General features: G+C 51.0%; 2 protein-coding genes across 4 annotated transcripts in view; one reads left to right on the top strand and one right to left on the bottom strand.

The window, feature by feature from the left end:
* Nucleotides 1–1,993: 1,993 nt before the first annotated feature.
* Nucleotides 1,994–4,272, top strand: NPPA (natriuretic peptide A). The gene is made up of 3 exons (XM_030805961.1): nucleotides 1,994–2,393; nucleotides 2,516–2,842; nucleotides 3,970–4,272. The coding sequence occupies exons 1-3, from the start codon at nucleotides 2,271–2,273 to the stop codon at nucleotides 3,979–3,981; spliced, it is 462 nt and encodes a 153-aa protein (XP_030661821.1). The 5' UTR covers nucleotides 1,994–2,270; the 3' UTR covers nucleotides 3,982–4,272.
* Nucleotides 4,273–7,170: 2,898 nt separating this feature from the next.
* Nucleotides 7,171–26,321, bottom strand: part of CLCN6 (chloride voltage-gated channel 6) — a 38,472-nt gene continuing 19,321 nt past the window's right edge. For 2 of the 3 annotated variants that reach the window (XM_003274250.2, XM_030805953.1), the window contains 16 exons: nucleotides 25,662–25,729; nucleotides 24,015–24,073; nucleotides 23,001–23,133; nucleotides 21,879–21,992; nucleotides 21,474–21,640; nucleotides 20,795–20,921; nucleotides 16,584–16,707; nucleotides 16,192–16,345; nucleotides 15,855–16,014; nucleotides 15,660–15,766; nucleotides 14,110–14,296; nucleotides 13,102–13,259; nucleotides 12,759–12,915; nucleotides 11,814–11,921; nucleotides 11,596–11,721; nucleotides 7,171–10,168 (listed from right to left, as the gene is read on the bottom strand). In XM_003274250.2, the coding sequence (XP_003274298.2) occupies nucleotides 10,088–10,168; nucleotides 11,596–11,721; nucleotides 11,814–11,921; nucleotides 12,759–12,915; nucleotides 13,102–13,259; nucleotides 14,110–14,296; nucleotides 15,660–15,766; nucleotides 15,855–16,014; nucleotides 16,192–16,345; nucleotides 16,584–16,707; nucleotides 20,795–20,921; nucleotides 21,474–21,640; nucleotides 21,879–21,992; nucleotides 23,001–23,133; nucleotides 24,015–24,073; nucleotides 25,662–25,729 (2,030 nt within the window). In that variant the 3' untranslated portion in view covers nucleotides 7,171–10,087. The remainder of the gene's footprint in view (nucleotides 10,169–11,595; nucleotides 11,722–11,813; nucleotides 11,922–12,758; nucleotides 12,916–13,101; nucleotides 13,260–14,109; nucleotides 14,297–15,659; nucleotides 15,767–15,854; nucleotides 16,015–16,191; nucleotides 16,346–16,583; nucleotides 16,708–20,794; nucleotides 20,922–21,473; nucleotides 21,641–21,878; nucleotides 21,993–23,000; nucleotides 23,134–24,014; nucleotides 24,074–25,661; nucleotides 25,730–26,321) is intronic. The other variant, XR_004028514.1, reaches the window with a different exon arrangement.

The following is a 26,321-nucleotide window of genomic DNA, read 5'->3' as shown; positions in this document are numbered from 1 at the left end:
GCAGCTCTCTACGTGAAATAGGCTAGGATACGGACATCAGTGTCAGACCTGGGGTTCCAGTCCTGGTTCTGCCACTTAGGCACCTAGTGGCCTTGGGCAAGTGGCATAGCCTCTCGGGCTCAGTTCTGTTCCCTTGTAGGCAAGGACAATGCTATCTACCACCTGGGGATGGTGATCAAAATAAAATAATTTCCATAACGTTCTCAGCACAGTGCTAAGCGTGTTACAAGCAATCAATAAAGACAGCTATGATGGCCATCTTGCAAGGACTCAGCACTGCACACTTGTTATGTGTTCACATGTTCTCAGCTCACTTGGGCTCCACAACAACCCTGCGAGGTAAGCAGGGAAGGTTTCTACTTTATTTATTTATTTATTTATTGAGACCGAGTCCCACTCTGTTGCCCAGGCTAGAGTGCAGTGGCGCAATCTTGGTTCGCTACAACCTCCGCCTCCCAAGGTCAAGCAATTCTTTTACCTCAGCCTCCCTAGTAGCGGTGATTACAGGCACGTGCCACCACACCCAGCTAATTTTTTTTTTTTTTTTGAGACAGAGTCTTGCTCTGTTGCCCAGGCTGGAGTGCAGTGGCACAATCTCGGCTCACTGCAAGCTCTGCCTCCCGAGTTCAAGCCATTCTCCTGCCTCAGCCCTCCCGAATAGCTGGGACTACAGGCGCCTGCCACCACGCCCGGCTAATTTTTTTGTATTTTTAGTAGAGACGGGGTTTCACCGTGTTAGCCAGGATGGTCTTGATCTCCTGACCTCATGATCTGCCCGCCTCGGCCTCCCAAAGTGCTGGGATTACAGGCGTGTGCCACCGCGCCCGGCCAATTTTTATATTTTTAGTAGAGACAGAGTTTTGTCATGTTGGTCAGGCTGGTCTCAAACTCCTGGCCTCAGGTGATCCACCCACCTTGGCCTCCCAAAGTGCTGGGATTATAGGTGTGAGCCACTGCACCTGGCCGGTTTTTTACATTCTTTCTCATTTTACACACAACGAAAATAAGGCTGCGAAGATGTACGCAACTGGTTTGTTTTGGGCTACAGTGCCGGTCTCTCAGCCCTTCAAATTTAGTGTTTTCCCCCAGTATACGTTGCATTGAATGGTAATGGCTAACACTGAGTTCAGTGCTTAGCAAACATAGACAGACTCACTGCCTGTTATTTCTCTTTTGGGGGCCAGGGAAATTGTGACCTTGGTGGCTCAGTCACTTGCCACTTGCCACGTCCTCAGGGAAGGATGTAGAAGGCATTGAGGGAAACTGACTATACCTCCTTCACCCCCACCTCCCTCCCTTCATCGGCCAAGTTGCCATGGGCACAAGCCCAAGAAGGGCAGGGGGGTGTTAACAAACTTCAGACACGAAGAGTCTGGGCATCTATAACCAGCAACGGAAGAAATGAAATTGGCTGCGTCCTCTAAGCCTGTCCCCCCAGCATGTTGGAGGAGGGTCGCCGGGGACGTGGAAGAGGAAGAGCTTTGGAGAGAGGATGCTTGTGCTCCCCCCGCTTTTCTTGGTATTTCCATTTGGGGGTTGGATTCCTGGGAGCTTCATCACATTTGGTTCTCAGCTGACTTTATATACTAAAAAATAACTCCCTTTCACCTGACCATGGAGAGGGACTGTCAGGGGTGAGGGCAGCCCTGTCTGAGGCCAGAGGTCTGCCCACGTGGCGGATGAGGCAGGTGTGAGGCCAGCTTGAGCATCTGGATCCATTTGTCTCGGGCTGCTGGCTGCCTGCCTTTTCCTCCTCTCCACCCTTATTTGGAGGCCCTGACAGCTGAGCCACAAACAAACCAGGGGAGCTGGGCACCAGCCAAGCGTCACCCTCTGTTTCCCCGCATGGGTACCAGCGTCGAGGAGAAAGAATCCTGAGGCACGGCGGTGAGATAACCAAGGACTCTTTTTTACTCTTCTCACACCTTTGAAGTGGGAGCCTCTTGAGTCAAATCAGCAAGAATGTGGCTCTTGCAGCTGAGGGTCTGGGGGGCTGTTGGGGCTGCCCAAGGCAGAGGGGCTGTGACAAGCCCTGCGGTATGATAACTTTAAAAGGGCATCTCCTGCTGGCTTCTCACTTGGCGGCTTTATCACTGCAAGTGACAGAATGGGGAGGGTTCTGTCTCTCCTGCGTGCTTGGAGAGCTGGGGGGCTATAAAAAGAGGAGGCACTGGGCAGCTGGGAGACAGGGACCGACATAGGCCAAGAGAGAGGAACCAGAGGGGAGAGACAGAGCAGCAAGCAGTGGATTGCTCCTTGACGACGCCAGCATGAGCTCCTTCTCCACCATCACTGTGAGCTTCCTCCTTTTTCTGGCATTCCAGCTCCTAGGTCAGACCAGAGCTAATCCCGTGTATAATGCCGTGTCCAACGCAGACCTGATGGATTTCAAGGTAGGGCCAGGAAAGTGGGTGCAGTCTGGGGCCAGGGGGCTTTGTGATGCTGTGCTCACTCCTCTTGATTTTCTCCAAGTCAATGAGGTTTACCCCTTTCCCTGTATTTTCCTTTTGTAAAGAATTTGCTGGACAATTTGGAAGAAAAGATGCCTTTAGAAGATGAGTTCGTGCCCCCACAAATGCTCAGTGAGCAGAATGAAGAAGCGGGGGCTGCTCTCAGCCCCCTCCCTGAGGTGCCTCCCTGGACCGGGGAAGTCAGCCCAGCCCAGAGAGATGGGGGTGCCCTCGGGCGGGGCCCCTGGGACTCCTCTGATCGATCTGCCCTCCTAAAAAGCAAGCTGAGGGCGCTGCTCACTGCCCCTCGGAGCCTGCGGAGATCCAGCTGCTTCGGGGGCAGGATGGACAGGATTGGAGCCCAGAGCGGACTGGGCTGTAACAGCTTCCGGGTAAGAGGAACTGGGGATGGAAATGGGATGGGATGGACACTACTGGGAGACACCTTCAGCAGGAAAGGGACCAATGCAGAAGCTCATTCCCTCTCAAGTTTCTGCCCCAACACCCTGAGTGCCCCATGGGTGTCACGACATGCCATCTATTATCCTTAGCTACAGTCTGCTGAGAAAATGCTTAAAAAAAAAAAAAAAAAGAGGCCGGGCGTGGTGGCTCACGCCTGTAATCCCAGCACTTTGGGAGGCCGAGGCAGGCGGATCATGAGGTCAAGAGATCAAGACTGTCCTGGCCAACATGGTGAAACCCCATCTCTACTAAAAATACAGAAATTAGCCGGGCATGGTGGCGGGCACCTGTAGTCCCAGCTACTCGGGAGGCTGAGGCAGGAGAATCGCTTGAACCCGGGAGGCAGAGGTTGCAATGAGCCAAGATTGAGCCACTGCACTCCAGCCTAGGTGATAGAGCGAGACTCTGTCTCAAAAAAAAAAAAAAAAAAAAAAAAAAGGCCGGGCACGGTGGCTCACGCCTGTAATCCCAGCACTTTGGGAGGCCAAGGCGGGTGGATCACAAGGACAGGAGATCGAGACCATCCTGGCTAACACGGTGAAACCCCATCTCTACTAAAAATACAAAAAATTAGCCAGGTGTGGTGGCGGGCGCCTGTAGTCCCAGCTACTTGGGAGGCTGAGGCAGGAGAATGGCGTGAACCCGGGAGATGGAGCTTGCAGTGAGCTGAGATTGCGCCACTGCACTCCAGCCTGGGCGACAGAGTGAAACTCCGTCTCAAAAAAAAAAAAAAAAAAAAAAAAAAAGCAACTGCCACTAGCAACTAGCACTGGGAAATTAAAATATTCATAGGGCCAAGTTATCTTTGCATGGCTGATTAGCAGTTCATATTCCTCCCCAGAACTGCAAGATCCTGAAGGGCTTCAGTGAAATTTACTCTGATGAGTAATTTGCTTATCAATTCATGAAGCTCAGAGGGTCATCAGGTTGGGGTGGGGGCCGGTGGGAAGCAGGTGGTCAGTAATCAAGTTCAGAGGATGGGCACACTCATACATGAAGCTGACTTTTCCAGGACAGCCAGGTCACCAAGCCAGATATATCTGTGTTCTCTTTGTAGTACCGAAGATAACAGCCAGGGAGGACAAGGAGGGCTGGGCCTTGGGACAGACTGCAAGAGGCTCCTGTCCCCTGGGGTCTCTGTTGCATTCGTGTCATCTCGTTGCCATGGAGTTGTGATCATCCCATCCAAGCTGAAGCTTCCTGTCAACACTTCTCACATCTTATGCTAACTGTAGATAAAGTGGTTTGATGGTGGCTTCCTCGCCTCTCCCACCCCATGCATTAAATTTTAAGGTAGAACCTCACCTGTTACTGAAAGTGGTTTGAAAGTGAATAAACTTCAGCACCATGGACAGAAGACAAATGCCTGCGTTGGTGTCATTTCTCTCTTGGGGAAAAGAATTCAGGCCGATATTCCTTGTCATTTTACTCTTTGTCAGAGGAAAGAATGCTGAGTTTTTCTTCTTCCTTTCATTTCACCCTCCTTTTTTGGTGGGTGGTTGGGGGGGCCTCAAATTCCATTCCTAGTGGGGTTTTTGTTGTTTTTAGGGGGAAACATTCAGAAAATGAGAGTATTAATTAGATTTTCTCTGATACATTTCGAGAGAGTTAGGTGCTACAGCTAAGTTAATGGTACTTTTAGTTTTGAAAAGAGTAGGCAGAGTGTTGAGTTTAAAAGCTGAGTAGGCCAGGTGTAGTGGCTCACTCCTGTCATCCCAGCATTTTGGGAGGCCAAGGTGGGCAAATCACTTGAGCCCAGGAGTTCAAGACCGGCCTGAGCAATACAGTGAGACCCCATCTCTACAAAAAATTTAAAAATTAGCCAGGCGTGGTGATGTGCACCTGTAGGTCCAGCTATTCAGGAGTCCAGCTATTCAGGAGGCCGAGGTGGGAGGATGGCTTGAGCCTGGGAGGTGGAGACTGCAGTGAGCCGGTATTGTGCCACTGCACTCCAGCCTGGGTGACAGAATGAGACTTGTCTCAAAAAAATAATAAAAACTGAGCAAAGTGAAGAAAGGTTTGCCATGCAGACAAACTGCAAGTTCATGTGCCTTTTGTGTACTAACAAGTATTTGGAAAACAGCCACAGTCTTTGCCTAATTCGGGTCCAAAAGGCCTGGGCTTGTCTTTTACTAAGATAAGAGCTGTTGGAGAAGATGCAGGCTTTTTTGTATCTGCTCCTGAAAAGGGTATTTGTTCTGAGCACAAAACACCAGGCAGTAAGTTCACCTTAAATAGAATAAACTGTTTTCCCACCTGTTACCCCCATGGACCCCAACCTCCTCATCAGATTCTATGACACTCCAACACCCCACACCCACACATGCCCCTGTGCCTTTATTTCTGCTGTTCCTTCCACCTGGGGTGTCCTTCCTCCGGTCCTCCCGAGGACACTGTACTGATTCCTTAAGGCTCATATGAAGACTACTTCTTTCCTGATACCTCATGCCTGCTAACAATGAGTCCCTTCGTAGGCAGCGTTGCACATGTAACCGTTATAATAGCACACAACACGAGTTGCCTATGTGCAATTGCTTGTGTCTATGTCCCTAGACTGCAAGCTCTTTGAGGGCAAATGCCCCTTTGGCACTCTCGGAGTTGATGCCCCATAAATGTTGGTCAAATTGCCTTGGTCTTGTCCAGAAATTGGGAAAAGAGGCAATGAAGTAGCAACTTGCTCCTTGCGGAGGAAAGGGGGAGGCTCCCCGTGAACTGATGGCAGGGGGTGGAGGTTGGGGGACAGCCTCATCTAACCACCTCCAATCAAAATGTTCCCTACCTGGACTTTAAATACCAGGAAAACCAGGGGGCAGAGAATGACAAGGATGAAAGTAGGAGCGACAGGAGACAGCACTGGCCCAAACCTGGCTCCCGAGGTCTGCGATGGTGGTGTGGGTTGCTAGGGGGGGAAGTAGCCCATTCTCAAGGTGTCACCGTAACACAAGGAGTTCTCATTGAATGGAACAACTGACTGAAAAATGACAAAAACACAAGGCAGAAAATGCCCCTGGGACTTACAGAACACTTGCGGATGGATGCAGGAGCTGAACTGGCTGTGACCACTGATGGAATGGCCACTTTTGTCACTGATGGAATGATGACTTGAAGCAGATCAGAGACAGAGGCCACGCTTCTTGCAAAACCAAAAGCAAGCAAACAAAAAGCAATGGCAGATGGCAGCAACAGAAGCCGGCCATGGGTCTTCGCCTCTCCAGACCCAGCAGCAGTTTCACTTCTTCTGGTTGGAAATCGGGCAATCTGTCTGTGGGGCAACTTCCTAAACACCAGGAAGAAACAGAATGGATTCCCCATCCGCTGCTCCAGGATTCCCCATCCGCTGCTCCAGGACGCGGCTGCTAGCAGGAGGAGATGATTTCTAGAGGAGAGCATCAGGAAGTGTTCATCTGAAGGGAGAAACAGACAATGGTGACCTCTGCTAAGATCCACAGGATGAAATCTGTTCTTATTAAGGTCACTGCCTAATACAGAGAAGTGGACCCGCAAGAATGAAGAGCCCCCCTGCCCAGCTGCATAGGGAGAGCCCTGAGACTCTAAAACTACGTCCTAGTGTAATTTTCACACATCATAAAGAGGGGGAGTAAAATAAAAACCAAGTATCCCTTGAAAGAAAGAGCAGCAGGGCCGAGTGTGGTGGCTCATGCCTGTAATCCCAGCACTTTGGGAGGCCGAGGTGGGTAGGATCACGAGGTCAGGAGATTGAGACCATCCTGGCTAACACGGTGAAACCCCATCTCTACCAAAAATACAAAAAATTAGCCAGGCATGGCGGCGGGCGCCTGTAGTCCCAGCTACCCGGGAGGCTGAGGCAGGAGAATGGTGTGAATCTGGGAGGCGGAGCTTGCAGTGAGCCGAGATCACGCAACTGCACTCCAGCCTGGGTGACAGAGCGAGACTCCGTCTCAAAAAAAAGAAAGAAAGAGGCCGGGCGCGGTGGCTCAAGCCTGTAATCCCAGCACTTTGGGAGGCCGAGGCGGGCGGATCACAAGGTCAGGAGATCGAGACCATCCTGGCTAACAGGGTGAAACCCCGTCTCTACTAAAAATACAAAAAATTAGCCAGGCGTGTTGACGGGCGCCTGTAGTCCCTACTCGGGAGGCTGAGGCAGGAGAATGGCGTGAACCCCGGGAGGCGGAGCTTGCAGTGAGCCAAGATCGCGCCACTGCACTCCAGCCTGGGGGACAGAGCAAGACTCCGTCTCAAAAAAAAAAAAAAAGAACAGCATGGAGACAAAAGGCTGAAGGAGACAGAGGAGACAGAAGACATTTTATTCTGACATGTTAGGGTTACAATGAGAACTCCCAAGTTCCAAAGGTTCAAATAAAAATAGCATTTTACAAATTAAAAAAAATACAATTTATATACACAGTGGAATTAGCTAACATCATACAAACAAACAGTGCAAACAGAAAAAAGGAAGCTGCGACTGCGGCAATGGCCAAGGTCCGCAGAGCTGTGGTGCAATACTGCACATCAATACTGCAGGGCTGGCGAGGCCACCTTGGGCCTCTTGAAAGGCTTTCCTGTCACCCAGGGTCATGTCAGTGCATAATTCTGCATCACAAATGCCACACAGTGGACTGGGTCCTGAAAGTGTCCCTTCCAGCTGGGAACTGTTAAGTTAGTCAAGGTCAGGAGCAAATCATCCCTCAGCACAAGGCCCCAGAGCCAGGGCTGGGGGCCTATTGGCCCCACTCCCTGATCACCTCGCCTAGGAGCCATGGAACACCAAGCTGGAGATGAAACACAAAACACCACCTCTCACCACCCGTAGGCCCCCCATCCACAAATCTGCTTTACTGAGGTGCCTGATCACTGGGTGATGGGGCTGCTAATGGGTGAGATGCTGAAAAGGCTGGTTTCTAACGGACAGAAATGGAAGGAGCGAGGCTCACAGTTGATTTGTCATGAGTGGAGAAGTTGTCTTTGGGCTTATCTGGAAAGGGCAGATGCAGAGAGAGGAGAAAAGGAAACCATGTGCCTTTGCATGGGGCCTGGGTTTGGGGCCTCCTTGGCGGCCGTCCAGTCAGTTTAGGGGAGGGAGGTATTTGCATTCTACTGTCTATCTCTGGGCTAAACTGATGGGAACAAAATATCTGGTGACTTAAACACAACAGGATGTGCACGAGGGATGAATTCCAACAACATTCACCAGGGCAGCCTCGGGGCAGGCGGCTGCTGATCCAGCCCTCAAGAGGCCGGGGTCCTCCTGCAGGGCGTTAGCTCTGCCAGCTCCAGGAAGGGGCGGGGAGAGGGGATGAAGTGTCTGTGACAGGTGATCACACCATTCTCCTGACTTGGACAATTGGCTTCCTTCTTAATAAAAGGAAGAAATAACGTGATCAAGCTCTGAACACTGCCATAAAACACAGCGGCAGCTGGCCAGTCACATTTAAATAAGAATTGCTTTTTTGGTCCTTGTGATGTCCTGTGCTATTTCCTGGGAGTATTATCCCCATTTCACAAGTCGGGTGCATTCTGGGAAGCAGAAACATTTAGAAGTCAAAGCAATTTTGGTCAGGGAGATAAGAAAATGGGGAAAATGGAGGGGCCACAGTCAGCTAGAAAAGACCTCGAAGCAGCCCCGTCTCTGGAGTGGAATTATTCCCTAGAGTGTGCTGAGCGCAAGATCTGGACCAGCAGACCCAGGACTGATGCTCACCCCAGGGTGAAAGGCAGCCTTGGCCAAGGAGGTCGCCCAGGGCTGGGCCTGAGAGAGCTGTGCTGCCAGGGCCAGGTGCTGAGGCCTGAGGGCAACCTCCATGGTTTTAAAAAAAACTAAACGTAAATGAAGGCCATCTTGAGCCAAAGCACATCTGCCCCAGGGATGCCTGCTGGGACTGAGATACCATGTAGAAGGTGGGGGGAAGATAAGCGCGAATGCCCAATGCCCAGATGCTCACTTTGGGTGCCTAGTCAGAGGGGGCGGGCCAGCCTGGAGAAGAATGACGTCACTGAACGACAGGGTGTGCTTCCCATGCTTCATGCGAAACCTTCAGGCATGTGCTGGCAGGAAGCATCCTCCCCATGCACCCTCCCTGCAGTGCGGAAGGCCCTCCTGAAGGACCTCTGTATGTAAGCTTGGGACAGCTAGTGCAGGGGGGAGAGAGGTGTTTGTGAAGGACAGACACCCTCTTCCTCAAATAGGCCATCTGCTTTATCATAGCATGTACCTTTCAGTGGTCACTGGCTCAGAAGTGCTTCCTTTCTACCTTGGAAAAAAAATGGTACCATTTCCCAGAGTTCAGTGAAGCTGCTTTATCTAGGAGTGCCCTGCTTTCAGCTAACTTTGGTGGGTGATGCAAGATCCTCTGAGCTCTGCCTGCTTCATCAGGAAGACGGAGATCAAAACTTAAGGAAGTGAAAAGGATCTGGGTAGAAACGTGTTACTGGGAGACTGGGAATAATCTGCAGATGGAGAGAAAGCTGAAATGTTAAGAATTAGGGTAGATGTAAATCTGATCCTATTATCAGATTGATCATCCAGGGGTTATTAGTGTGATTTTAATGCTTTGTGTTTCTGGTGGGTGGTGGTTCTAAGGAGAGTCAAACCACAGGGGCAAGACCAGAGCCTCTGCTCACACCCCGGAGCAGAGTGTTTCCCTTAAAACAAACTAGCGAGGATACCGTGTTAGGAGTCCCAAATAACGGAAGGCCTCTCTGAAATATGGAGAATTTTCTCTGTGCCCAATTCCTAAATCTAGTCATGAACTGAATGTTGTCGCTGGCATCTCCCAAGCTTTTGCCTTGGCCAAGTCCCTCTCACACATTTAAGGCAACAGCCGGGTTCTCTAGGAAAGTAGCAAAGATGGCCAGGAACACTGCTCGGAGTGCAGCCCGGGGCCTGCCTGATTCTACCTCTGCTTCTGGCTCTGGTGGAGCCAGGGGTGGGCCTGTGCCAACACTGGAGGGTGGGAACACAGGGGGCAGGAAGTGGGAAGATCCTTGCTGGGGAAAGTCAGAAAAGTCCAAGCTCTGATGGTTCAAAACCACCCCCAGGACCTCTGACCAGCAAGGTGTCCGATGACTCCAGGCTTTCTGAGTGAGTGGGTGACTGGGAATCTTCCATGCCCCGGAACAGCCCCAGCCAGCTGTGCCAGCCAGAGCGAGCATGATTTGCCTCCCCAGGCAGCATCGGGAGAGGGTGGGCTGGGCTGTCAGATGGTCTGGTAGTGCTGCCTCAGCCGGGCCTGCAGAAATTCATAGGTGAGGTTGTGCCGTGTGATGATCCCCACGATCTAGGGCAAAGAGAAGAAGGCCCGAGTCAACTTCAGGGTAAAACCCGCTGGCGAGAACAGGAGTGACAGGAGCCGGCCCTATTAGTTTGTCACAGAATGTGGAGGCCTGGATAGTGCAGAGCCAGACACAGCTTGATTGGGATACACAGATAACGAGGGCTCACACACTGGAGGCCGAGGGGACAAGGTTAGCTCCAAAAAGGGCTTGGCATCTGCACTAAAATGTCCTTCCACAGGGCACATGCTCAGCGTTCAGCTCCCATCATGACCAGCCTGCTTCATTGAGATTATGACCCCTGCCACGCCTCATACTCACCACCTTGCAAAGTGACCTATGGGAGTCATTTGTTACAGGTCGTTACAGTGGTTCCCACGTGTCACTGTTGTCGGGAACTCCAAAGCCATGCCATAAACTATGTTAGGACTCTGTCAGTGTAGTTGGCAATTACATTTCAAGGGACATAAGTTAACCTACTGTCACAAAACCTGTGTAAGTAGGCACTATGCATGCCAGGGTCGTGCCACGTGGAAGAAAAGACTGAGGCCGGGTGCAGTGGCTCATGCCTGTAATCCCAGCACTTTGGGAGGCCGAGGCAGGTGAATCACTTGAGCTCAGGAGTTCAAGACCAGCCTGGGCAACATGGCGAAACCCTGTCTCTACCATAAATACAAAAATTATCCGGGCATAGTGGCGCATGCCTGTGGTCCCAGCTACTCAGGAGGCTGAGGTGGGAGGACTGCTTGAGCCTGGAAGGTCGAGGCTGCAGTGAGCCGAGATCTTGCCACTGCACTCCAGCCTGGGTGACAGAGTGAGATCCTGTCTCAAAACAACAACAACAGCAACAACAACAAAAGACTGAGAGGGTGGCCTTGAAAAGTTACCAGGGTTACCGCTACAGGGTAGGGACGAGGGTTTGGTTTTTGCTTGTTTTTTGCTCATATGTGTTTTTGTATTTTCCTACAATGAAATAATATTTGTGTAATAAAAAAATAATGAAGTTCTAAAAAGAAGAAAAAAAGGAAAGTCTGCAGCAATAATGACTAGGTGTTTTATATCTTTGTGAAACTCAAGGTATTTTGCTTGAAATTCTCTCATCTAATGCGCAAATCCCCACACAGGTGGAGAACCAAGGAACACCAGTGGTCTGCAGTGAAGAGCAACATTTCTGGAGGAAGACACAGCCTGGTGAAGGCGCGGCTTTGGCTGGAAAGGACAGCCAGTGGGACGCTGGTGCCATCTGCTGGCAGGCAGGGGAAAGGGTCCCGAGTGCATGGAAGCCGAGCAGGGTTCAAAGCTACAGTGTTGGGCCACCCTCTCCCCTCCTGGTGGGATGCCTACGTTTCTGGTGAGAAGCCTGGGTGCACAAACAGCACTTGGCTGAGGGATCCTCTCTCATAGGTGGGGGCAGGGCTGAGGCCTCGCTCACCTCTCCCACAGCGTTCACCACGGGCAGGTGGCGCAGGCCCATTGTTCTGAACAGGTTGAAGACTTGGGAGGCGTGCGTGTTGGGCGAGACGGTGAAAGGTGAAGGGTTCATGTATGGGGTGACATCCTGCAAAGAGACCCTGTGTCACTGGCTGCCTGAGACGCCAATGGCACGAAGAGGCGGCTCCACATGGGACAGGCTGGGGTGGCCCTTCTCACCACAATCATGCGCGGGTTGAGCAGCGTCAGGTCCAGGTCGTGGATGTCGGGGTACCGCGGGTAGTCCTCGGCCATCTCGGCGTAGGAGAGGCGCGGCTGGCTAGCGCTCTGCAATTCCAACCCAGACACTGTCCGTGCTTGGGCAGCAGTGGCCAGCAGGGTCACCTTAGAGCCCCTCCCCTTGATGCCTGAATATGCCCAGCTCTGGGCTGCTGAGGCAGGTGGCACAGCAGCAGCAGGCGTTCCAGAATGAGAACTCTCCAGTCAAACCCAGTCCTTGGCCAAGTCCTAGCTGTGGCACCCTAGGCAAGTCCCCTGATCTCTCTGTACTCCCTTTCTTCCTGATTCATGAGATGCAAATGGCTTCTGTGGAAGTTTAAGTGAAAAAGCGCTAAGTGGCTGGGGGGTGAATGCGTCCCCCCACCAAAAGATATGGCCAAGTCCTAAGCCCTAGTACCTATGAATGTGAACTTTCTGGAAACACGGTCTCTGCAGATGTGACCAAGTTCAGATAAGCCCATGCTGGATTAGAGTGGGCCCCAAATCCGGTGACAAGCGTCCTTAGGGAAAGGAGAGAAGATACACAGGAGAACGCCGTGTGACGACGGTGGCGAGGATGGGGGCTACGTTCACAGTCAGGAGCACCAAGGTCTACAGGCAACTCCCATGAGCTAGGAAGGGGCAAGGACAGCACCTCTCCCAGAGTCAGGGAGCGCTGCCCTGGTGACACCCGGATTTTGTACTTCTGGCCTTGAACTATGAAGGAATAAACCACTGTTGTTTCTCACCACCCGGCTGTGGCAACTCCTCCGCTAAGTCCACTCTGCACTTCTTGCCTTGCATTCAGCTTTCCCTATGGCACTGTTCATGGCCCGCTGGGCAGCGCCCAACCCCTTGAGCTTCGTCAAGCCCGGCCTGGCTGATTTCTGCCTCGGAGAGACTTACCGACTGGCTTTCAGAGTAACAAACTCCTCGGACAAGCAGGGTGACAAGCTGCGACCGAAGGATCAGGCCGTGGAAGGTCAGAGGGCGGAACCGCTCCTCCATGGTCCAGTCTTCACTCGGGGACTGGTCAGGGTATAGGTTGGGGTAGGGAGTGTATCTGTTACACAAAAACCAGATGCTGCCTGGGATACCCTCAGCGGGAGTGCTTCTGATCCATGTCCCCAGCCCGCTCCCCATCCAACTTTCCCAGGAAACTCAGGAGCCACCTCACAACATCTGAGCCAAGGGCTGACCCCACCACCGTCTAGCCCTGCGGGCAGCGGGGTCCCTGCCTGGCTCTCACCTCCTTTCCAGCATCTGCTGCAGGAGGTCCTCCTTCTCGGCCGGCTCCTCAGAGGCAATGTGCTCATCACACATGTTCCGCAGCTCGCTGGACGGGTAGGACTTCATGGACTGGCTCCGTTTGCGCTGCTCACCGGCCCGGGTGAGGATGCTGGATTTCTGTGGGTGGGGAGGCCATAGGCTACTGCGCACGGGCAAACGAACACAGCAGTACTGATGGAGCTGAAGGATTTGGGTGACAGGAAGGGTCAGAGGCACATCTGGACGCAGGAACTTAAAGGGGCTGAGGTTCAAAGGAGTGGCTCGGGCTGGTGGTTCAAAGCAGCCTGAACCCTAGGACCCGGCTGCAGCTTCTGTGGTTTCCTTTGATCTGGGAAGAGCAGCTTGATTCTCCAGAGGGGAACAAGCCATCTCCTACATCCTATCTTGATAGAACTGTCAATCTACGTGCCTGCCCCCAAAGCCAAGGAGTGGCACACGACCCAAGTGAGGCAACGGGATGCCCCCTATCCCTGGATTCTGAATCGGAATCAGGAGGAACCCGGGGCCAGTGCTCCTTCCTCCTGGTACCCGAGGGGTGTCTGCTAGACCCTGCACCTGCTCCCCACAGCACATGGTTCTGGTCCTTCAGCTTTCCCAGCTGTCCTGAGCTTTCCTGTGGATTTCTTTCTCTTTCTTACGGAGGTCGAAGTCCATTTCTGTTGCTGGCATCTCTAGAACTCTCCCTGATAACTCTCACACAGTAAATAATAAACCATGAAAGCTGCTGACTTGAAAAATAGATCTGTCCACATGCTCACTGCGGCAAGAATGCACACACATCTTCATGGCCTGAAAAAGCTGCCCCTGCTGTCAAATCTACTCTCCCTGTCGCGTGTGATGAGAACAGTGCCAACTTCCCCTGAGAGCCAGTAAGTCCACCCCAGCCAGGGGTGGGCAAAGCACTAAGCCGCGTGAGACGGGACCGCTTGTCTCTCACCCACCTTTCCTCTCATGCCGTTTTCTTTACCTTGAACTTGATGTTGTTGCTGATGAGCTGGTTGCCCTTCATGAACTCCTTCTCATTACCGCGGTTCTCTGTGACCACTGGGAAGGCGTGGTGGACCGTGGTGCGCAGGATGCTCACCAGAGACTGGATGCGGGTGTGCGGGTAGACGTAGGTCAGGTTGGGCTCCATGATGTCGCTGGCTCTCAGCCTGGGGGAGGAGGGCAAGTCATCCAGCCTCGTGACAGTGCCCGCAGGCCCCTGGGAGCAAGCTGTGCTGGCGCTCCAGCCCTGCTCAGACTACGTGGGGGGCTCTCTTCTGAACTGCCCCAGGTCTCCCTCAAACCAGGTGCATTCCTTTGTACTTCTATCCCCCCACACATGCTGTTCCCGCACCTGGAATGTCCTTCCCTGCTGTGCCAGGCTGATGGGCCCTGGCTCATCCCTCAGCTCAACAGCAACATCCCCTCACCAGGAAGCCCTGCTGCTGGTCCAGGGGCTGGCCACGCCCTCCTCGGTGCCCTGCAGCACACTCCACATACTGCCCCTGAACTGCTAATTGTGCTACAGCATTTACCACAACGTCTGGGCCGGGCGCAGCGGCTCACGCCTGTAATCCCAGCACTTTGGGAGGCCAAGGCCAGCGGATTGCTTGAGCCCAGGAGTTCAAAACCAGCCTGGGCAACACAGCAAAACCCCATTTCTATAAAAAAAATGTTAAAAATTAGCCAGGTGTGGTGGCACGCGCCTGTGATCCCAGCTACTCAGGAGGCTGAGGTGGGAGGATCGCTTGAGCCTGGGAGGCACAGGTTGCAGTGAGCTATAATCATGCCACCGTACTCCAGCCTAGGTGACAGAGTGAGATCCTGTCCCAAAAAAAGAAAAATAATAATAATAAAATAAACACAGCACTTGGGTCCCCCTTTAGATCAGGGCACAGCAAACTGTAGCCCACCGATCAAGTCCATCGCGCTCACTGCTTTCCTGCTGCAATGACAGAGTCGAGTAGTGGTGACAGAGACCATACGGCCCGGAAAGTTGAAAATAAACTCCTGTCTGGCCCTCCACAGAAACGGCTTGTTGGCCCCCGTGTTAGCCCATAAGGGCCTTGCCTGCTATCTAGACACTGGAAGCCCAGGTACCTGTGGATTAGCAGGTGGGTTATGAGGTGATTATACCCAGAACAATCCCGGCTGGCAGTAGGGCATTCTGGTGGGCACATGTGAAACAGGCTATTCTCACTCCTGGGGCTTGGCATACCCTTAAACATTCAATCACATCACGAACTTGATCCAAAGACCTCACCTCATATCTAACCAGAATGCCATGGGAGTCAAACCACCACGAAGAGGCGCTGCCCACTGCAGTCCTACAGTGCCCGTGTCCCCTGCCCTGCCCCCGCAGCCCCTAGCCCATGGGCTGCTCCACATTCTCACACATGCCCAGGAATGGGTGTGCTGCTTCTTTCAGCCCAAGAAAAGTGAGTTACTGTTCCCTACCCTAAAAACAACATTCCTTAGGCCTCAGAGCTTATACATTCTGAAACTAGGACATGAGTAAAATCATGGCCTTACTTGTCCATTTCCACCTCTGTCTCCCATTCCAGAAGTGGCACGCCTCGCAGGCCCACGTGGATATCATAAATGCCCTTATTGAAAAAGTCCCCTGTCCATTTGGCCACCTGAAACACAAAGCAAAGACCTAAAAATAGGTCCTGTTGGGCGAACGTGGCCCTGGGCCTGACAGGGGCCTGGAGGGAGTGTGCTCACCATCAGTGTGACCATGATGGGGAGCCCGTAGGTGATCTCGTTGGTGGACTCGATCAGGATGACCGTGAGACTGATGGTCATGCGGACCATCCCGCCCAAGAAAGCCGCTGCACCAATCAGGGCAAAGGTCCCCGAATAGATGTGGCCCAATCCAATGTAGCTAGTGAAGGAAAACACCAAGAACATGGCTTTGAACCACACTGATAGGCTGTGGGGAGGACCTACAGCTCATACTCTTGTGCCTATGCACATATGTGCATGCATGGGCACAGACACATGAACGTATGCACACACACGTGTACACACGCACACGTGCACACACACGCACACAGAGTACCTTTTTAGGACATTGGCAACTAAACGTCCAAAAGCAGCTCCACACAGCAGAGAAGGCACAAAAAGGCCACTTGGAACAGAAATGCCATAAGTCCAACATGCAAGCAAGAAATAGAGAACGAAGAACAAGGCCAGAGTGACGGGGCTGAAAGTACCTGCAAGGGAAGAACCAACTTGAGTCCCACTACCGGATGCCTGCCAAGGCCCAGCAGACCTACTGGGTCCGACCACACCCCATACCAGCTCCCCTTCCAACACTGGAGGCAGAAACCAATCTTCTGTCTGGGTGGGCATTACAAAGAAGTCCTGGTCTTGCTTGGAATGAAGGGCAAGCCTGGCTGTGTCTGAGATGACACCAATCACCCATGATTGGGCTGCAGTGCAGACACTCACCATCCTGGTGGAAGAGCTGGAGGATGGCAGACTCCTGCGGGTTGAAGAAGAGTGTGGCCATGTCATTGTAGGTATCATTGGGGCAAAAAAATGTCTTGATACTTGAATTCACATCTTCTGTGACCTAAGAAGAACGAATCAGAAAATCAGTACAAGGACACCTGACTTTGAGTCTTCAAGTGGGATGACTCCAGCCGGGTCCAAAACAGGTGGTTGCACAGCTTTCCCCATCAATCAAACAGGCCAAAAACTGACCTCTACCAATGGCAGCCAAGCAGGCAAGTGTATTCTTTACATTCTGAATGCACAGATGAAAGAATCGGGAGGAGGGCCTTTTGTTCATCCACACTCTTGATGAAAATGTCACTATGGCCGTGATTCACCGTGAATTTGGTTCTGCTTCCTCTCCTGGTGCTAACTTTCTAAGTGATGCTGCTAGAAGCCTGGCCTGAGAGCCCTAGGACTGGGGGAACATGAGGCAGGTGAGAGCAAGTGAATAGGAGTTGACAGGTATCTGGGGAGGAAAATCCAGGGCACCACTTGACCGAAAGCCCCAACTCTGGTTCCAAATAGAAAAAGCCTTTGATTTTGCTGCAATCTGCTACAAAAAAAAAAAGGTGCCCGAATTTGCTGCAAAAGAAAACCCACCTCCATAATGCCTGGAGAGCAGACCCAGTCCTCCAGGCTGCCTCTCCTTCTAAACCCCATCTGGGGAACAAAATCCAAACAGAAAAAGAGATTATTTCTACTTCTACACATTTTAGACCTCATTTTCTTGCCATCATTCTGTGTGGGAAGATGGGATCTTTGCTAGAGGGCAAGGGTGTTTCAAGTGTGCTATTTTATTTTCTAGTTGACAGTGTACAAAAGTACAAGGTTGTACTTCACACTTATCACTGTGCATGCAAATAGGGAGTCTTATTACAAAGGTTAATCAAGGCTATGAGTTTCTTCTGGATGACATAGCTGTGGAGATGCCATTATGTGGACATGCTAACAATACCAGGGGGTGGTTTGTGTGACTCTGCCAGGTGAAATGGGCTGGGCAATACAGAGGGATGCAGGCTGCTGTGGAAACAGCACGGCACTGCTGACTGGCAGCACCTGGCACAGGTGAGCCATGCGCAGAGCCTTAGCATTGTGGAGTGCATGGGGGATGAGCTCAGCTGATGGCTTCATAATAGACACATGCAGTGTTTCCCAAACTGTCTGGAGGACGTTCAGTCCTGAAGGCTTTCCGGAGAGTCCTGTGGTCAACTGCATTGAGAAACATCCTAGCAATTCTTGGAAATCAGTGTGTCTGCTAAAAGCTGAGCACAGGCTCCAAGATCAGATGGCTTTGTCTCTAAACTCTGCCACTCTCTAGTGACCTTGAGAAGGATATTTCATTTTGTGACAGTTTCCTCACCCATAAAATGGTAACAACACCTACCCTCTCACTATATATGACTAGCTGAAGGTTTTTGGTCAAGACCACACTGTGCCTCAGCTTCCTTAGCTGTAAAATGGGGGCACAGCTGCTGGCCAGCACAGTGCTGATAAGGATTAAATGAAATCATATAAAGTACTCAGTGGAATATCTGGTACACAATAAAGATACCAAACATTTATAACACTTATGGGAATAAGGCCCTAGAAGTTCTGTACTAAAGGAACGTATTTAGGTTTGGTGCTGTGGCTTGCACCTGTAATCCTAGCACTTTGAGAGGCCACAACAGGAGATCGTTTTAGGCCAGAAGTTCGAGACCAGCCTGGGCAACACAGCGAGATCCTGTCTCTATAAAAATAAGCTGGATGTGGTGGCATGCACCTGTAGTCCCAGCTACTTGGGAGGGTGAGATGGGAGGATCGCTTGAGCCAGGAGTTTGAGGTTACAATAAGCTATGATCACACCACCGTACTCCAGCCTGGGTGACAGAGTGAGATCCTGTCTCTAAAAAGATAAAGAAGCGTATTTAATTCTTAGCCCATTTGACCACAGAATCGTTTTTTGCATGCTTTAAATCACATGCATCAAGGTATCTGCCTGGTAACGAGCTAGGCTTGGGAATAACTAGTAACAAGGGTCGGCAAACTTTTCCATAAAGAGCCAGACAGTAAATATTTTAGAGGTTGCCAGTGACATACAGTCTCTGCGGCATATTCTTTTTTTTCCCTCAACCCTTTAAAAATATATCAACCAGCTGGGCACGGTGGCTCACGCCTGTAATCCCAGCACTCTGGGAGGCCGAGGTGGGCGGATCATGAGGTCAGGAGTTCAAAACCAGCCCGGCCAAAATACTGAAACTCTGTCTCTACTAGAAATACAAAAATTATCTGGGCATGGTGGTGCGTGCCTGAAGTCCCAGCTACTTGGGAGGCTGAGGCAGGAGAATCGCTTGAACCCAGGAGGTGGAGTTTGCAGTGAGCCGAGATCTTGCCACTCCACTCCAGCTTGGGCAACAGAGTGAGACTTTGTCAAAAAAAAACAAAAAACAAAAAACACATATATATAAACCAGGCTGGGCGTGGTGACTCACACCTGTAATCCTAGCAATTTGGGAGGCCAAGATGGGTGGATCACTTGAGGTCAGGAGTTCAAGACCAGCCTGGCCAACATGGTGGAACAGCGTCTCTACTAAAAATACAAAATTAGCTGGGCATGGTGGTGGATGCCTGTAATCCCAGCTACTCGGGAGGCTGAGGCAGGAGAATCTCTTGAACTTGGGAGGCGGAAGTTGCAGTGGGCCAAGATCACGCCACTGTACTCCAGTCTGGGTAAGAGAGTAAGACTCCATCTCAAAAAAACAAAACAAAACAAACAAACAGAAATAGATAATGTGTGTGTGTATATATATATATATACGTATATATATACACATATAACTAGGGATACTGAAGAGGCTGTCCTCCAAGACAAGGGCCCCAATGGGGATGTGAGAGATTCAAGTGGTTACCGAGAAGCAACAAGAAAAGAGTACAGTTGTCCCTCAGTATTCACCAGGGATAGGGTCCAGGATCCCAATGGATACCAAAATCCAGGGATGCTCAAGTCCCAGATATAAAATGGTGTATATTTGCATATAACCTATGTAGGTCCTCCTGTATACCTCTTTTAAATCATCTCTAGATTATTTATAATACCCTAATACAATGTAAATGCTATGTAAATAATTGTTATACTCTACTGTTTTTTATTTGCATTATTTTTTACTGTTGTCTTGTTTTTTTTTATGTCTTGCATCCTGAATATATTTGCTCCACAGTTGGTTGACCCTGTGTAATTCCATGGATGCAGGACCCACAAATGTGGAGGGCCAACTGCACTTAGAGAATGCTCACCTGTCTGCAGCCAGGGGCTGGAATCACACATCTGGCTGACTCACTGAACCATAGGTGTAGCTCTCAGAGCCTCTGGGTTGGACCAAAAGAACACAGTGTGGAGTAGGCTCCACAGACTACCTCACGGGACCACTCCTCAGGGAAAGCCTCTGGAAAATATCGCACCCCCCAAGAAGGGAAAAGGAGAAGTGCGGGAGGGCGGCACATCCACAAAGGACCCAACGCCGGGAAGAGGCAGAGGATGCTGGGAAGAGAGAAGCCTCCTTGCCCTGACACAAACATTTCTTCCTCTCATCTCAAGAGTGACTGTCATAGTCACAGAGGTGATGAGGTGGGTGCTGAGCCTCTGAGCTGTGGCCCCTTCAGGCAAGGGGAGGTAGAAGAGTAACTGGGGCTCGGAAAGCACCTTGCTGTCAGCTTCCCAAGTGTCTGTTTCCCATGAACGTTGTTCAACAGAGAGGAGTTCCCCTCTGTGACGCCAGGGTTGTTCCCAGCTTCCCCTCTGTGACACCAGGGTTGTTCCCAGGTTCCCCTCTGTGACACCAGGGTTGTTCCCAGCTTCCCTTCTGTGACGCCAGGGTTGTTCCCAGCTTCCCTTCTGTGACACCAGGGTTGTTCCCAGGTTCCCCTCTGTGATGCCAGGGCTGTTAACAGGTTCCCCTCTGTGATGCCAGGGTTGTTCACAGAAGTGGCAAAGGCAGAGGGCATGTGGTGTGCACCTTCTCTGAGGTAAAAAGACGACTACAGATTCCCATATTTCTCAACGCTCGGGTAATGGGTGTGGAAGGATGAACTCAACACATTTATTAGTTCTCAACAGAGGAAGGTCATACATTTCTGGATTCTTCCTCGTGGGCATGGGATAAAGGTAGCAGGTGCACTGGGGTTACCTGGAGCTGGAATGAGTCATTACCGATTTGACTCGAAGAGGACATCTGTCGGCATTCTCCTAACACCATCGAGGCCACAAACACCACCACGGTGGTTACTAGAGACACAAGGAGGCTCTCTAAGACTCTAGGAGGCAAAGTACAGCTGTTATAACGCCACAGAAAGCAGCTCTGGTCTCAGGAATTCAAAACATAACCCTGCCTACCCCCAACCCCGATTTCTCCAAACAGCATTCACAGCAGCCCCTGGGCAGTCAACACATGTGCAGAATTGATCCATGATTTGCTGTATTCCAGCAATTTGTTTGTAAAAAGTGGGCAGTTAAAGTGGGCTGCTGCATCCACATTATCTCTCTCCTAGGAATGAATGGCTTTCCATTATAGTAAGTCCTGGGGCGAGAAGCCTCCTGAGATCAAGCTGCTCGGCAGGGCCACGGTGACCCTTCTGACCTTGTCATGTGTCTGAGTGGCCAAGTCAGGATAGGCAGGGAGTCAACCAGGAACTCTGACATAAATTTGGCCTGTCAAGTAGGCAGATGCATGGCTGTGTTTAGATTCTCAGTCTTAGATGAGAAATCAAAGCCGTGGAGGCAGGGTCTGCTCCTCGGGAGAGATGGCGCAGCCCACACCAAGCTCAGGGAGCCGCAGCAGGCTAGGGGGGAGGTGACTGCGCAGATACCTGACGAGCTTAGGTTTCGGGTGCACGTTTCGCATACGGTACTTTGCAAGCCTCTTGTTCAGACAGTTGAATGTGGCTCCCAGGAGGCCCCCAATGACCCCCATCACGACGAAGAAACCCAAATCCATAGCTGTCCAGAGATGACATTTTTTATCAGAGTCAGAGCACTGAGAGAAGGGGAAAGGGAGAGGGAGAGAAAAACCATAGCAGCCATGAGAACCGGAAGAGACAGAAGAGAAGACAGAAGCAAGAGTGGGGCTGCTTTCCCGCACGGCAGAGGCTAATGGGCGAGATGTGCCCCTGGAAGTTGTACCTAGCCCTCTGCTCATTTCTCTCTGGTCCTTCACTTGAGAGGAAATTTTCATGGGTCAAATTAAAAATCCTTGGGGAAAGGACAAAACATACCTTAAACTCGCCAAAGTTCAGCAATCCAGGGAGCTGGAAGGAACCCCAGCTTCCAAACTGAATCCCAGAACGGAAGAAGTTGAGGGTGAAGGTGGCAGACATGGAACAAAAGAGCTAGGAGAGAGGTGACAAAAGAGAAGAAGGTTCAGGAGTGGCATGTCCTACTCTCTCCCAACTCTTCCTCCTGGTACCCACTGCTCTACGCAGAGACCTCCAGAATCCACATGAGGGTACAGAGATCTGGTCACCCTTACAGTAGATACACCCCAGGTGTGACCAACTCTAGATTGGGCTTTAAGAAGTTTCTGTTCCAGCAGCCTACTCTACTATGAGAGCCTGTTTAGAGCCTTTACAGACCAGACCTTGCACCAAAAGGAAGGATCAATACAAAGGGAAGGATGGCCTGCTTTGAGGGAGGACTGGCTCCTCAAACTTGCAGGAACTTGCAGGAATACAAAGAGAAGGTGGTCCGTGACTCTAAACCGGGTCTGATTGAAAGAGCCTTACGAGGCGGGCAGGACCGGCTCCAGTCCAAGCCCCATCACTTCCTGCTTTATGACAACAGCCAGTTTCACATTTTCATGTCAGGTGGTTCATCAAGAAAGGATAACAAGGCTGGGCGTGGTGGCTCACGCCTGTAATCCCAACACTTTGGGAAGCCAAGGCGGGTGGATCACCTGATGTCAGGAGTTCAAGACCAGCCTTGCCAACGTGGTGAAACCCCATCTCTACTAAAAATACAAAAATTAGCTGGGTGCAGTGGCACGTGCCTATAATCTCAGCTACTCATAAGGCTGAGGAAGGAGAATCGCCTGAACCCAGGAGGCAGAGGCTGCAGTAAGTCGAGATCGCGTCACTGCCCTTCAGCCTGGGCAACAGAGTGAGACTCCATCTCAAAAAAAAAAAAAAAAGGGTAACAGCGGTTTGATTTGGGGTTGAGGAGGGTATTGATATGAGAAGTATAGAAAGTCCAGTGTGGAGGTTATGGGCACAAGAGCAAAGCTGTTTCTGATCCAGTCGACCCCCCAGTCTCATCAAAACTACCATTCCATGAACGGAGTAAGGGACACCCAGTGTAATTCGGGGGGTGTGGTTAAGGCTTTCACTGAAGGTCCTCCTCACCACTTTCCACGTGAGCCCTTGGTTCCAGAAGGACGAACCCTCCTCTAGACTGAACAAGGTACCCCCGATTGGCGCCCCGAAAGCTGCAGCAACTCCAGCAGCCGCTCCTGCTGATACAAAGTCTCTCTTGTCTCTGAGGAGAGGAGAGAGACGGGTTATCCAATAAAGAGCCCTCAGCCCACAAAAGGCGGTTTCTGACTTCCTTATCATGAACATTTTCTCTCACACCTGTGAATGAATAGGCAGGGATCCTGGAAGGGCAGGTCCCTGGTGAGGCAGCCTTTGCCACGAGTGTGTCCACCCGAGAACCACACACCTCAGCACCAGAGTCCCTTTCAGCATGGTGGCTACTCCACCTGGGAACAGGAGCCCCTGACCTGTGTGTTTTCTGTGATCTCAGAATCTCAGCCCCCAGCTCAGGGGGCAGATCAAAGATCGGCGCGACCACTGCTGCACCATGTTCCCACTAGATCTTCCTTCCAGAAAACCCCGGCATCAGTAAAAACATCAAGGTGCCTTCTGGGTATGTGCCAAACTTGCAGGAATACAAAGAGAAGGTGGTCCGTGACTCTAAACCGGGTCTCTGATTGAAAGAGCCTTACGAGGCGGGGAGGTCAGTAGCACACACATCTGATACAGGGCTAAAAAGTCTACCAAGAGCAACTTCTGACCCAGGAGGGTGGCTGACCAAGTGAATCACTGGGGAATACAAAATGCCTTCCTAAGAATATGCCCGTCTGTGGCCTTTCTTGGTTGGGTTTTTAATCTGGGACCATCTTCATTTGCCTGAGATGCTTCTAGGCCTTATGGCATGACAAAATAAAAGTCACGATGCCAGCCTGGTGCTTTGGCTTCTTATTTCCAGAAGAAAAGTTCAAAGCCTGCCCCCTTCTCCCACAGTCGGGTTTCCCAGCAGGGGACACTGCCAGGCTAGAGCAAGTATCAAGTCTGACCCGCAATGCAAGAACATGTTGTTTCCAAAAAAAAAAAAACCAATTTCTAACCCTTCCATACCTGTCGCTTCGGAAATAGGGGAAGTTAAACTGGATCTTCCGTAAGGAGATGCTCTGAAACTAAAGCGAGAGAAAAGAGAACCACTAAAGAGCCTAATCATGTAACCAAATACCACCTGTACCCCAGTAACTATGGAAAAAAAAACAACAACAGGTCAGGGGCAGTCTAGGACTGAAACTGTGGGAATCCATGGCATCGGGGGAGGCCCCTCTGCTTGAGCACACCCGGGTAAGTGTGCTGCAGGAAGGAAAGTCCAGAACAGCAACTTGGGAAAAAAGAAGGCCAGGCGTGGTAGCTCATGGCTCACGCCTATAATGCCAGCACTTTGGGAGGCCAAGGTGGATGGCTGATCACCTAAGGTCAGGAGTTGGCCAACGTGGCAAAACTCTGTCTCTACTAAAAATACAAAATTTAGCCAGGCGTGGTGACATATGCCTGTAATCCCAGCTACTTGGGAGGCTGAGCCAGGAGAATCGTTTGAACCCAGGAGGCGGAGGTTGTAGTGAGCAGAGATGGCGCCATCGCACTCCAGCCTGGGCAACAGAATGAGACTCCATCTCGAAAAATGAAAATAAAAAAAACTTGGGAAAAAAGGAGATTACCCCCCACCCTTGGGAGGAGCTTATTTTTCCTGCCCTCACATTTCTAGGACCTTCTGAAATCCCATTTTGTGCAGAGTCAACAAGTCAGAAAGAATAAAGGGAAATGGCTGAGCTGAGGGAACGGGACGCGGAAGCTGTTGCAGAAGACCGAGTCTGCTCTGCTCAGCAGCGCCAGGAAGAGAAGGGCCCAGAGCCTGTCCTCGGTCTGCTCCACAAAGGCGCATGCTGATGCCCACTCCATGCCTGGCCTTCCACCCCTTGACTCACTTCTGCCAGATCTGGTGCTCGAGGCAGTAGCAGGAAAGAGACCAAAAGATGAGCTCTGGAAGAAAGAATCTTCCCTCCTTCACCTCAGAGACTCCCAACCACAATAACTCCCTCTTCTCAGGACTGGAGAGGGAAATGACTAACAGTGACAGTTCACAGGGAACTGAGACTTCTCCAACAGCAGCCCAGGGATCTGGAGCAGCCCCCAAGAACGGGGGTTTTGAGGTCTCGAGCTAGTACCTCAACCTCTCTAAGCCTCAGTTTCCCCATCCGAGGATGGGGGTAATAATAACAATGAATCATTGAAGGTGGCTATAAGGAGAAAGCAGTTAGTATACGTGGCATCTGGCACACAGACCATAACTAGCAGCTGTTATTATGACTGTACCACGCCAACTAGAGTCAGCACGGAACTGTGCCTAAAACCATGTCAGCTGATGCTTTGAGCCTCTTGGATCTGGCAGCACTGAGATGATCCACCCAGTCACCCTATATGGAGGCGCCTAGTGATGGCTATGGAAGCACCCAGTGACTTTCAGCTGCCATGTCATAGTTTTTCTCTATGTCTCATTTTTGCTCCTAGGGCTCGGTAGGGCACCATTAAAACTTCCAAGTGTAAGTTATGCCCTTTCCTGAGAGACACATGGTTTTCACATCAAGCCAGAATGGCACCAGGTTCCAATGTGATATCAGGGTGTCCCAATGGATTTGGCCCAGTGTAACCACAGACCTCCCACTAGGCCTGCCCAGAGGCCCACACCCTCTCAGCCCATCTTACCTGAGGGAGGCCAGCTCCCACCACCGAACCACTGTGGATCATGGGACCTTCCTTCCCCACGAAGAGCCCTGGGCAGGGTGAAAAAGGAAAGACCAGCAGTCAGTGCAGAAACACCCCTGGGTCAGGAGACCTTGGCTACAAAAACCTTTCTCGTGACAACTGAACAGAGATGATCCTAAGACTTTGTAAGAGAAAGAGCCAAATTCCCACCAAATGAGCTCCATTTCAAGTCTTGCTAGAAGAGAAAACACTCTACATTCTAAATTATGTGTCAGCAAATGAGAGCCTGTGAGCCCAGACCACCAGCATCCCAACTGGTTTTGCACGGCCTGAGAACTAAGACTGGCTTTTACGTTCTTAAGTGGACACATGTAAATGGTTACATAAGCATCTACATAAGAGCTTCCATTCTGATTCTAGGCCCACAAAGCCTTAAATATTTACTATCTGGCTGTTGACACAAAAAGCTTGCTAATTTTGACAAAAGCAAATTCCACAAACTAAATTCCAAATTCCAAAACTGAAGAGTGTGTTTGTCAGGTATCTGAATGGTAACATACGAACAGTGTCTGCACTTAAAAACAGCCCATCAACAAAAAGTGTAGACATCAGCTGTTTGAGGCTGGGCCCTGCAGTCCAAATCTAATAACTGAAATACAT

This window comes from Nomascus leucogenys, chromosome 24, assembly GCF_006542625.1.
Source record: "Nomascus leucogenys isolate Asia chromosome 24, Asia_NLE_v1, whole genome shotgun sequence".
Lineage (NCBI taxonomy): Eukaryota > Metazoa > Chordata > Mammalia > Primates > Hylobatidae > Nomascus > Nomascus leucogenys.
This window is presented reverse-complemented; position numbering and strand designations above follow the sequence as displayed.

What these genes read in the sequence shown, in the direction of transcription:
- NPPA (XM_030805961.1), top strand. Translation starts at nt 2,271, where the DNA reads ATGAGCTCCTTCTCCACCATCACTGTGAGCTTCCTCCTTTTTCTGGCA. An exon ending in CAGACCTGATGGATTTCAAG is followed by an intron (nt 2,394 to 2,515) that starts GTAGGGCCAGGA and finishes CCTTTTGTAAAG; the next exon opens with AATTTGCTGGACAATTTGGA.